An 11,866-nucleotide genomic window follows, 5' to 3' on the forward strand; every position below is an offset into this window, starting at 1 on the left:
GTTCTTCTAGCAGCTTTTTGCTATGATCGCTTTCACAAACGAGACGCGCAGTTAGCTTTGATACCAGCAAGTTTGAGGTGAGGCCTCTGAATCCTTCGTCGTCCTTGGCCAAGCCAGAAGACGATTTTCTGTTTCACCAAGCCGAGTCTATGGTCGAAAAGGGCATTTTTGCTGCTAGATCTATCAGTCTTACGTTACTTCAAGCAAAAGGTCGAAGTTTTACTAGTTGAACTGATCAATAAATAACGGACTACTAAATAAACGTTACGAAGACAAAAAGGCGCAATTTACCTATTGGGACGTGAGAGAAGAATTCGTTTTTCACAGTACAACAATACGAAGGCATATATACAGAAGTTGTTTCTTATTTATTTAGGGTAATTTGCAACATCTTAGACAAGGCTATCGAAAAAATTTCCGAAGACGACTTCAAAAAAGGGAGCAGCTTTAAACGATACTAGCCTCGATGATTATCAGTACTGGATGGAGTAAGTGTCATACCTCTTTATTTCCTAAAGGTGTCTAGTCCGGGCTGAATTTAATTAATTGAATTAAAATCTATTAGAGATATTCTGTTGCAACCGTTTGAAAGTAGAAAGCGCGTATATGGAGACAGATGATATAGACCTCTACGCTAAAAGATGATGTCATCTTTGGTTGTGTCTCATACAGTACATGGCGGCTTTGATGAATTGTATCAAAATGCACACACTTTGTCTGGTCGTTGATGAGACATTGCTTTTCCTGTAGGAACAGACGCTGCTAAGATTGCACAACCTTCAAACCAGAAGTTAATAAGTCTCTCATCCGCTGAAACTGTAGTGGGACAGGTATAATAATTAATAATAATAATAATGAAAAAAGATGCTTCTATACTGTAATGCATTTGATGCTTTCATCATTTTTCTATCTAGAGTTAGATGGTCAGGTCACGGGTTTTCCCCAACCAATGTTTAAGGCAAGAATTTTTTACTTCATATATAAGGTTTCTTAGTCTTCCATTTCAGGAGAATGAAATCCGACTCTGTCTGGTGGAAGATTGACGTACACGTACAATATCAATGTCTTGGCTGCCAGGCGGCTCGTCCGCACCTTGTTCAATCTAACTTTGAAAGAAAATCTAGGACTTGTGACCCGTTGCGCGGAACGTAGACTACAAAGAGCCGGCCGGTCTCAGTCGGTGTGACAATTCGAATCAAAAGGTACGCTCACTGCAATTCATAGTGTTACATCCCCGCAATTTTTTTCTGTAGCTTTTACTGAATTTGGCAGAAGAAGAGAAAGCGGAAGAATGGACTTCGTTTTGTACATTAATTCCGTCTTTTCTATTGCACGATATCGGATTTTTGTAGCATGGGGTCCTGAGCACGACCTCGCCTAAGACAACTGCTCATTGGGTCCTGAGCATGACCCACATCAAAACCTGCTCCGGTCCTGAGCATGACCTAAAAACTGCTCGCATACGGGTCCTGAGCAAGACCCAACAAAAATCTGCTCAAAAAACGCGGAGAGAGGCTGTTGTATTTCAATAAAGAAAAAAATGCAAAATTCTGTCCTCTTCTGTTCTAGGGCAGTTTCAACGGGGTCATGCCCAGGACCCCACATGGAGCAGTTTTATTTTTTCACGGGGTCATGCTCAGGACCCCATTGGAGCAGTTTTATTTTTTCACGGGGTCATGCTCAGGACCCCATTGGAGCAGTTTTATTTTTTCACAGGGTCGTGCTCAGGACCCACCCTGCCCCTAAAACGAGAGCGTCTGCGCACATGGAGACAAGAGAACACAAATACTAATAATTACCTGTAGGCTCGTCGTACAGGAAACGAGTTCTTCCGCCTTTTCCAAATTCTCGAGACAAGAAAAAACGAGAGCCACTGCTAGATCCGCGCACTTGGAAGTTTCTCTAAATAATCGCAGTCTCGGAAACGTTTTTAATTAAAAAGAAATTGAGTGATTTGCTTACGATGGAGCAACTGCATATGAGGCTATCTTCATAGATCCTTAGCATATCTGTTGGTGATCACGTGGCGGATATGGCTGAAAATTCACGAACGCGAACTTGCTTTGCCTTCCGATGTCTCTCGGACTCTAGAAAAAGGAGAAGGAAAGAGAATTCCACTAGAAGCGAATCCATGCGAAGCACGATTGCTTGGCGGCGAGTGGATGCAGACTCGCTGTGATCGACTCGAAAAAGATACCGGCGAAAAATCGTCGTTAGACAAACGCTAAGAGCACGAAGACCTTCAGGCTGTACAACGTAGCGATGCAATCGCTCGATGCTAGCTACACGGTTCGGACGTCCACACGAAAAGAATGCTCACGCCTCGTCGACGCAGACAAAATTGACGGAGTTTCGAAGCTCGTGGTCTGGTTTCGGCCCGTTCAATGCCTTGTAGAACCGTAGAACAGCTCCTTTCTCTTGTCTCGGCTACGTGAAGAATTTTACGAGCACGCGGACTGCCCGGATAACATCTGCACGTGCAATACAAAATTAGTGAGCCACTCTAGTCTACAGCTCAATAGTCAAGATAACGCAATGCAACGCAACGTACATCTCTTCTAATAAAGACTCATAACGCGTTGTCTCACTTGAACATTTTTCAAGTCGTCGACTCGATAAGGCGCCCCTTCGCTTCTCCACGTATCAAAGTCCTCGGCAGGAACGACGATATAGACGTAAAACGGGCCGGAATAGTCGAACGTTTCCATCAAGACTTCCAATATGGCCAAGAAAAGCTGACGCTCGTCCCTGAAGCGACGAGTCGTGATTTGGAGCACGCAGTTCGGCGTTATGACAACAGGGAAAGTTTCCGACGTCGACATGAAACAGACGTCTTCCCTCTTCGGATGACTCTTCTCCAACTGCCTTTTCAAATCTGCCGGCTCGTTTCCTTCGAACGTCACTATACGTTCGATGGTCAAATTCACGGGGACAATATCGCCGCTCATATCGACGCACGTTGGCTTCAACTTCGACTCTGCAAATTAAAGCGAATCACGACGGAAAATTATTCGTGGGGTGCATATCTCTAGGAACCGTCTTTATCGGCTTCTTGTTCTAGAAGGTAACAAATGTATTTTCTGTGAAGAAATTCAGATAGATGAGTGTCGTCGTACTAAAAGCGACAGTCGCTCGCCGGGGAGGACAATCAAAAAATGAATTCTTACACACTTCATCGTGATAGTCCGGTACTTCTGTCACTTTTTGCTTTTTCAGTTGTGTAAAGATTTCATTTCGAATGCCTCTCGACCCGAAGATGTACTTGTAATCCGCATGATTTAAGCCGGAATTGTCAGGCAGTCGTGGACACGTGAGATGGAGCAGGGTGTGCGGCACGATTTCCATGTTGGGACGAAAAGGATTGACGATTAATTCCCTCTGCAAATGGCTATTCCTTGGAAAAGCTGCGGCTTCTCGTTTTATATCGAGCCAGTGCCGATTCGTTTCGAGATCCTCTAGATGCTGCACTCTTCGCATTGCCGTCTCCACGTCTATCTTGGGGAAAAGAGCCTCGCTCAATGCAACGAGCGAGGCCACGAGAGAAAAGACGTTAGTCTAGGGGACGCCAGGGGGGACCCCTCTCCCTCCCTCGCGAGCTGACGACCGAAGTCGACTTTCTATGGCTCCCCTCGATTGTTCTGTACCTTCATCGCTCATCGAGCGATCGATGAAACACGTTCGTTCTCCCATGAGGGCTCAGCTCGAAAAAAATGCACACGCACTTGCGCACATTGTTGATGATGACGTCAAGGAGTCATTTTTCGCTGCTTTCAGACACTCAACTAACTAACGGCAAAACAACACAACTACACAATATCAAAAATGTCAAGTTCTATATTGTAGTACATAAATAAATCCTGCGAATTGAGAGGACGATGCGCCGATGCCCAGCAAATATCCAATGAACGAATAATTGAGATTGTTATTACTTGAAAGCAAACTCGGCTGAGCCGGCTGCGCCTGTGACTCTCAGTGATACAGCTCCTCTAAGTTCGTCGGGAATAACTCGAGAGGCAAACTCAGATTTCGTCATCATTTCAGAGGGCCAATCAGCGTAGTCGCACAGCGCCAGCAGAATACCGGCGGAAGGAAAGAACAGAAACTTTTTGAAAAAATCGTCGGAATCCGCGCTCAAAAAGAATTCCAATAGATGAGTCGAAACGAGCTGACTTCGACTTCTCTTCCTCAGGAGAAGTGGAGGAAGCAATTGAAGCAACGCTTCTTCCCAATAGACGGCCGGATACAGATGAGAGAAACGGCGCAAGACTAAGACGAGTTGATGCACGATAAGCGAAGAGCCGACAAACTTGGCAACATCTTCGTACGCGGCGTCGTTCGCGCGCACAGCCTTGCCGTCGCAGTCCAACAGGCGAGCGAAGACGCGAAAGAGAAACGACGTTTCAGCGCAAAGGTACGACGAAACGGCGACGATGCGCGAACGCGAGAAATTTCGACGAGCTTGCACGGCGGGCGATTGCATTCCGACGACGTGGGGAATGGCTTCGAACGGCGAATACCAGTCGACGAGACGCCAAATCCAACGATCGCCAAAACGACGAAGTTCGTCGACGTCGCTTTCGAAATTGTCGAAAAATCGACGCGTCGTCGAAACGACTTCGTCGCTTCCGGGAGGAAAGAGAGAATAAAAGGGCAACAGATTGTTCTGCACGCCGAACTCTCGCTTTGTGAGAAGACTTAGAAAGAAATCGACGGCGGCGTGCAATAGGAGCGGGCGAGACTGGACGAGAGACGACGCCGCGCGCAGAGCGTCGCACAACGTGTAGGCGAATTTCGGCTCGCGTCCGCACGCGGGATCGCGAGCGAATGCACGCAACCCGTTCTCCAACAACCGATACCACAGCTCTCGAAGACGAACGTCGTCGACGTCGATGCGAATGCAAGAATCTCGATGATATATAACATAATGCCAATTGCGAGTGCCACCGCGGAGAGAGAGCAATCGGGCGAGAAACTCCAGTCCAACTTCGTAATGTTCGCTCGACGTGATGACGACGGCAGCTGATAACGCCTTTGGTAGATGAGAGTGGAGATCCTCCTCCGTTAGCTTCTCGACGTATAGAGATGCGAGTCGAGCGTGAAGACTTCCCGAGCGAATGAACTCGTTGCTCAGCAGTCTCTCCGGACAAACGTTGATGCAGCTCGGTCTTTCTCCGTCAAAAAGCACGGCGAGATTTTCATTCGACGACGTCAAAGCCGACGGAATCGCTTCGTCGTTTCGTTTGCAAATCAAGACGTCGAGTTGGCGGAGGCGATTGTGCTCGATCAATTGCTGGGTCAAGACGGCGAGTGACGAGTCGCCGGTGCAATACGTGTTGAGGTGAGTCAGCGATGCGGCATGCTGCAGTGTTGCTCGATGACACGCCGCAAAGTAGTCTGCCATCTCCCGCTTGACATTCTTCACGGACGAAATGTCGAGACTCGACAAATGTGTGACACTGGCGAAAAAGTCAATGACCCACTGAGTGCTCTTGAGAGCCGAATATTCTTCGGCGGATAGAAACACCAACTCGCGCATTCCGAGATGCGTCAAGTTGACAAGACTCGTCGCAGAACGGAAGACCTGATACCAACTCGCCTCAGTGTGAGAGACGTCGAGACGAGTGAGATGATTCAGACTCGCGCAAATATTTGCAATTTCGCCGCCCGACGCCGACGTGTAATCGACGTCGAGTCGCTCGAGCGAGGAAAACGTCGTCAGCGCGGAAACGTTCAGTTTCGTCACGTGACTAACCGACAGAGAGACCAACGTGCTTTTGCACGTGTCGTGGAGAGCGACGGGTAGATTCGGCTGGAAGAGGTCGCCGACGCCGAACGACGCATCGATTCGAGTCAAGTGCTTCTGTTCGCGCAGTAGTGAGCGAAATTTCGACTTGTCGTTGATCGATGTCGACGGGAGACACAAGGACGTGAGGCGCGCTCGTCGATCGGGATTCATGAGAAGGAATAGCGCCTTTTCAGTCAGCTTGCCGGTCTGAGAGAGACCTTCCATAAGGGAATCGGCGAGAGGACCGGGTAACTTCAAATTGTCGTCGTGGACGAGAATCTCTTCGACGATCGACGGAAAGGGAAATGAGGGCGGTAATGCCCATGTTGGAGGAAGACTGCGCTTGTAGTCCGTCTGACAGAGACGTCGAGTGCACAAGTTGGACAAACTTATCGCAGATGCCATGTTGTTTTTTGAGCATGAGCAGCTTACGATCACGTGATTTTAACCAATAAAATGAGTTACAGTTACAAGTTACAGTACATACAATTTCCGTCTTACACTTACTGTACGTATATTCTTATAGTGGTATTATACTAAGAATATACGTACAGTATAATTGTACAGCCGGCTTGACGTGAAACGCTGATTAACCATTTGTAGACGGTTCAACCTCATGCAGCTGTCGCAGTGGCTTCATAGTTGTAACATTTCTAATCCCTTTCCCTTGCCTAAAGATCTAGAGATTTGATTCTTTGAACAGCTCCACCTCCATGCACAAAGACATCTCCCGCTTGTTCTAATTATCGGCGAATTTTCTGCTATAACATCTCCAGCAAATGTTTCTAGCCGGTACATATCAATACTAGGCTAACTAAACTCACCTCCTGTAACAAAGTGAACGCCTGCATTTCGCTTCTGGTTTACCTCATATTTTTTGTTGTTTTTTTTTCTAAAAACGCTTTAGGCTTTCCCTAAGATGGTGAAAACGGCCGTTTCCTCGCCGTGAGAAAATTCAAACGTTACTTAATTAATACGGTACATTATTTGGGGAAATACGTGTGTGAATGCTGCGCACTGCTAGCGATGAACGTCACTTATCACCCTTTTGCTCTTTAGCAAAGTGGTAGAAAAAAATTGCCTACCGTCTGAGCATGACCCACATCAAAACCTGCTCCAGTCCTGAGCATGACCATAAAAACTGCTCACATGCGGGTCCTGAGCAAGACCCGACAAAAAACTGCTTAAAAACGCAGAGGACTCCGAGTCAGGAGAGACTGTTGTATTTCAATAAAGAAAAATTGCAAAATTCTGTCCCCTTTTGTTCTAAGGCAGTTTCAACGGGGTCATGCCCTCCTAGGACCCTACATGGAGCAGTTTTATTTTTTCCACGGGTCATGCTCAGGACCCCACATGGAGCAGTTTTATTTTTCACGGGGTCATATGCTCAGGACCCCACATGGAGCAGTTTTACTTTCTCACGGGGTCATATGCTCAGGCCCCAACTGGAGCAGTTCTTTTGCAGGCGGTCGCGCTCAGGACCACCCTGCCTCTAAAACGACAGCGTCTGCGCAAATGGAGACAAGGGAAACATAAATACTAATTACCTGTAGGCTCGTCATACAGGAAACGAGTTCTTCCGCCTTATCCGAAATTCTCGAGACAAGAAAAAAAAACCGAGAGCCACAGACTAGATCCGCGCACTTGGAAGTTGCTCTAAATAATCGCAGTCACGGAAACTTTTAAAAAAGAAATCAAGTGATTTGCTTACTTAGTCCCGTTGGAGCAACCGTATACGAGACTGTATATCTTCAGCATCTGTCGGTGATCACGTAGCGGATGGCCGAAAATTCGCGAACGCGAATTTGCTTTGCCTTCCGATATCTCTCGGACTCTAGAAAAAAGAGAAGGAAAGAGAATTCCACTAGAAGCAAATGCATGCGACGCACGATTGCTTGGCGGCGAGTGGATGCAGGCGCGCTATATAGAGTACGAGTAGCTAAGCTAGCTGTGATCGACTCGAAAGCGATATCGGCGAAAATCGTCGTTAGACAAACGCTAAGAGCACGAATAAGACCTGCAGGCAGCGATGCAATCGCTCGATGCTAGCTGCGTGGTTCGGACGTCCACACGAAAAGATAAACGCTCAGGCTTCATCGACGCAGACGAAACTGACGGAATTTCGAAGCTCGTTGTCTGGTTTTGGCCCGTTCAATGCCTTGTAGAACAGCTCCTTTCACTTCTGAATCGGCTCGATACGAGAATTTAACGAGCACGTGGACTGACCTGCCCGGATAACATCTGCACGTGCAATACAAAGTTAGCGAGTCCTGTATACAATAGTCAAGTCAACGCAATGCAACGCAACATATATCGCTTCTAATAAAGACTCATAAAGCGTTGTCTCACTTGAACATTTTTCAAGTCGTCGACTCTATAAGGCGCCCCTTCGCTTCTCCACATATCAAAGTCCTCGGCGGGAACAACGATGTAGACGTAAAACGGGCCGGAATAGTCGAACGTTTCCATCAAGACTTCCAATATGGCCAACAGCTGACTCTCGTTCCTGAAGCGACGAGTCGTGATGTGGAGCACGCAGTTCGGCGTTATGACAACAGGGAAAGTTTCCGCTGTCGACATGAAACAAACGTCTTCCCTCTTCGGACGACTCTTCTTCAACTGCCTTTTCAAATCTGCCGGCTCGTTTCCTTCGAACGTCACTACACGTTCGACGGTGAAATCGACGGAGACAATATCGCCGCCAATATCGACGCACGTTGGCTTCAACTTCGACTCTGCAAAAACGAATCACGACGGAAAATTATTCGTGGTGCGCATCTCTAGGAACCATCTTTCTTGGCTTCTTGTTCTAGAAGGTAACAAATGTATTTTCTGTGAAGAAATTCCGATAGATCAGCGTTATCGTACTAAAAGCGACAGTCGCTGAGGACAATCAAAAAATGAATTCTTACACACTTTATCGTGATAGTCCGGCACTTCGCTCACTTTTTGCTCTTTCAGTTGCGTAAATATTTCATTTCGAATTCCTTTCGACCCGAAGATGTACTTGTAATCCGCATAATTGAAGCCGGAATTGTCAGGCAGTCGTGGACAGGTGAGATGGAGCAGGGTGTGTGGCACGATTTCCGTGTTGGGACGAAACGGATTGACCATGAATTCTCTCTGCAAACGGCCATTCCTTGGAAAAGCTTCGGCTTCTCGTTTTATCTCGAGCCAGTGCCGATTCTTTTCGAGATCCTCTAGATGCTGCACACTTCGCTTTGCTGTCTCCACGTCTTTCTTGGGAAAAGAGCCTCGTTCGATGCAACGAGCGAGGCCACGAGAGAAATCATTAGTCTAGGGGACCCCTCCCTTGCGAGCTGATCGACGACACAAGTCGACTTTCTATAGCTCCCCTCGATTGTTCTGTACCTTCATCACTCATCGAGCGATCGGTGAAACACGTTCGTTCTCCCATGAGGCTCTGCTGCGTCTGGAAAATACGCACTTGCGCACACGCACTTGCGCACACGCACTTGCGCATGTTGACGTCAAGAAGTCATTTTTCGCTGCTTTCAGAAACTCAACTAACTAACGACAAAACAACACAACTACAAAAATGTCAAGTTCTATATTGTAGTACATAAATACTGCGAATTGAGAGGGCGATGCGCCGATGCACTGCAAATCCAATGAACGAATAATTGAGATTGTTATTACTTGAAAGTAAACTCGGCTGAGCCGGCTGCGCCTGTGACTCTCAGTGATACAGCTCCTCTAAGTTCGTCGGGAATAACTCGAGAGGCAAATTCAGATGTTGAAATCATTTCAGAGGGCCATTCGGTGTAGTCGCAAAGTGCCAGCAGAAGACAGGCGGAAGGAAAGAGCAAAAGCTTTTTGAATAAATCGTCGGAATTGGCGGACAAAAAGAATTCCAATAGATGAGTCGAAACGAGCTCACCTCGACTTTTCTTCCTCAGGAGAAGTACAGGAAGCAATAGAAGCAACGCTTCTTCCCAATCGACAGCCGGATACGGAGAGAAACGGCGCAAGACTAAAACGAGTTGATGCACGATAAGCGAAGAGCCGACAAACTTGGCAACATCTTCGAACGCAGCGTCGTTCGCCACAGCCTCGCCGTCGCAGTCCAACAGGCGAGCGAAGACGCGAAAGAGAAACGACGTTTCAGCGCAAAGGTACGACGAAATGGCGACGATGCGCGAACGCGAAAAATTTCGACGAGCTTGCACGGCGGGCGATTGCATTCCGACGACGTAGGGAATGGCTTCGAACGGCGAATACCAGTCGACGAGACGCCAAATCCAACGATCGCCGAAACGACGAAGTTCGTCGACGTCGTTTTCGAAATTGTTGAAAAATCGACGCGTCATCAAAACGACTTCGTCGCTTCCGGGAGGAAAGAGCGAATAAACGGGCGACAGATTGCACTTCACGCCGAAGTCTCGCTTCGTTAGAAGACTTAGAACAAAATCGACGGCGGCGTGCAATAGGAGCGGGCGAGACTGGACGTGAGACGACGCCGCGCGCAGAGCGTCGCACAACGTGTAGGCGAATTTCGGCTGGCGACCGCACGCGGGATCGCGAGCGAATGCACGCAAACAGTTCTCCAACAACCGATACCACAGCTCTCGAAGACGAACGTCGTCGACGTCGATGCGAATGGAAGAATCTCGACAATACATATTATACCAATTCCGAGTGCCACCGCGGAGAGAGAGCAATCGGGCGAGAAACTCCAGTCCAACTTTGTAACGTTTCCTCGACGTCATGACGACGGCAGCTGACAACGCTTTTGGTAGATGACAGTGGAGCTCTTCCTCTGTTAACTCCTTGACGTATAAATATGCGAGTCGAGCATGAAGACTTCCCGAGCGAATGAACTCTTCGCTCAGCAGTCTCTCCGGACAAACGTTGATGCAACTCGGTCTCATTCCATCGAAGAGCACAGCAAGATTTGCATTTGACGTCAAAGCTGACGGAATTGCTTCGTCGTTTCGGTTGCAAATCAAGACGTCGAGTTGGTGGAGGCGATTGTGCTCGATCAATTGCTGGGTCAAGACGGCGAGTGACGAGTCGCCGGTGCAATACGTGTTGAGGTGAGTCAGCGATACGGCGTGCTGCAATATTGCTCGATGACACGCCGCAAAGTAGTCTGCCATCTCCCGCTGGACATTCTTCACGGACGAAATGTCGAGACTCAACAGACGCGTGACACCGGCGAAAAAGTTAGCGACCCACTGAGTGCTCTTCACAGCCGAGATATCGCGATATTCGTCTGCGGCTAGAAACACCAACTCGCTCATTCCGAGATGCGTCAAGTTGACAAGACTCGTGGCAGAACAGAAGACCTGATACCAACTCGCCTCAGTGTGAGAGACGTCGAGACGAGTGAGATGATTCAGACTCGTGCAAATATTTGCAATTTGGCCGCCCGACGCCGACGTGTAATCGACGTCGAGTCGCTCGAGCGAGGAAAATGTCGTCAGCGCGGAAACGTTCAGTTTCGTCACGTGACTAACCGACAGAGAGACCAACGTGCTTTTGCACGTGTCGTGGAGAGCGACTGGTAGATTCGGCTTGAAGAGGTCGCCGACGCCGAACGACGCGTCGATTCGAGTCAAGTGCTTCTGTTGGCGCAGTAGAGAGCGAAATTTCGACTTGTCGTTGATCGATGTCGACGGGAGACGCAAGGACGTGAGATTCGCTCGTCGATCGGGATTCATGAGAAGGAATAGCGCCTTTTCGGTCAGCTTGCCGGTCTGAGAGAGACCTTCCATGAGAGAATCGGCGAGAGGACCGGGTAACTTCAAATTGCCGTCGTGGACGAGAATTTCTTCGACGATCGACGGAAAGGGAAAGGAGGGCGGTGATGCCCAGGTTGGAGGAAGACTGCTCTTGTAGTCCGTCTGACAGAGACGTCGAGTGCACAAGTTCGACAAACTAATCGCAGATGCCATGTTGTTTTTTGAGCATGAGCAGCTTACCATCACGTGATATTAACCAATAAAATGAGTTACATACAATTTCCGTCTTACATTTACTCTACATATATTCTTATACGTTACAGCATAATTGTAAATGCCGGCCCGACGTGGCGCGCTGCAAATTTGTGAGCTAATA

At 48.0% G+C, this 11,866-nt stretch overlaps 2 protein-coding genes across 2 annotated transcripts; both read right to left on the minus strand.

The window, feature by feature from the left end:
* Positions 1-2,483: 2,483 nt before the first annotated feature.
* LOC136198872 (uncharacterized) lies at positions 2,484-3,711 on the minus strand. The gene is made up of 4 exons (XM_065988934.1): positions 3,645-3,711; positions 3,172-3,491; positions 3,037-3,115; positions 2,484-2,977 (listed from the first exon to the last, which is right to left on the minus strand). The coding sequence occupies exons 1-4, from the start codon at positions 3,688-3,690 to the stop codon at positions 2,559-2,561; spliced, it is 864 nt and encodes a 287-aa protein (XP_065845006.1). The 5' UTR covers positions 3,691-3,711; the 3' UTR covers positions 2,484-2,558.
* A 4,348-nt stretch (positions 3,712-8,059) lies between these two features.
* Positions 8,060-9,225, minus strand: LOC136198926 (uncharacterized). Its single transcript, XM_065988994.1, has 4 exons — positions 9,158-9,225; positions 8,702-9,021; positions 8,574-8,652; positions 8,060-8,520 (listed from the first exon to the last, which is right to left on the minus strand). The coding sequence occupies exons 1-4, from the start codon at positions 9,201-9,203 to the stop codon at positions 8,105-8,107; spliced, it is 861 nt and encodes a 286-aa protein (XP_065845066.1). The 5' UTR covers positions 9,204-9,225; the 3' UTR covers positions 8,060-8,104.
* Between the last annotated feature and the right edge of the window lie 2,641 nt (positions 9,226-11,866).

This window comes from Oscarella lobularis, chromosome 20 (genome assembly GCF_947507565.1).
Source record: "Oscarella lobularis chromosome 20, ooOscLobu1.1, whole genome shotgun sequence".
Lineage (NCBI taxonomy): Eukaryota > Metazoa > Porifera > Homoscleromorpha > Homosclerophorida > Oscarellidae > Oscarella > Oscarella lobularis.

Excerpts from the sequence above, each read along its gene's own strand:
- LOC136198872 (XM_065988934.1), bottom strand. The coding sequence starts at position 3,690 with ATGGGAGAACGAACGTGTTTCATCGATCGCTCGATGAGCGATGAAG. Across the intron at positions 3,492-3,644 it reads TCGCTCGATGAGCGATGAAG|ACGTGGAGACGGCAATGCGA; the intron begins GTACAGAACAAT and ends TCCCCAAGATAG. Across the intron at positions 3,116-3,171 it reads TACCGGACTATCACGATGAA|TACGACGACACTCATCTATC; the intron begins GTGTGTAAGAAT and ends TGTCGCTTTTAG.
- LOC136198926 (XM_065988994.1), bottom strand. The coding sequence starts at position 9,203 with ATGGGAGAACGAACGTGTTTCACCGATCGCTCGATGAGTGATGAAG. Across the intron at positions 8,653-8,701 it reads TGCCGGACTATCACGATAAA|TACGATAACGCTGATCTATC; the intron begins GTGTGTAAGAAT and ends TGTCGCTTTTAG. Across the intron at positions 8,521-8,573 it reads ACAAGAAGCCAAGAAAGATG|AGTCGAAGTTGAAGCCAACG; the intron begins GTTCCTAGAGAT and ends TCGTTTTTGCAG.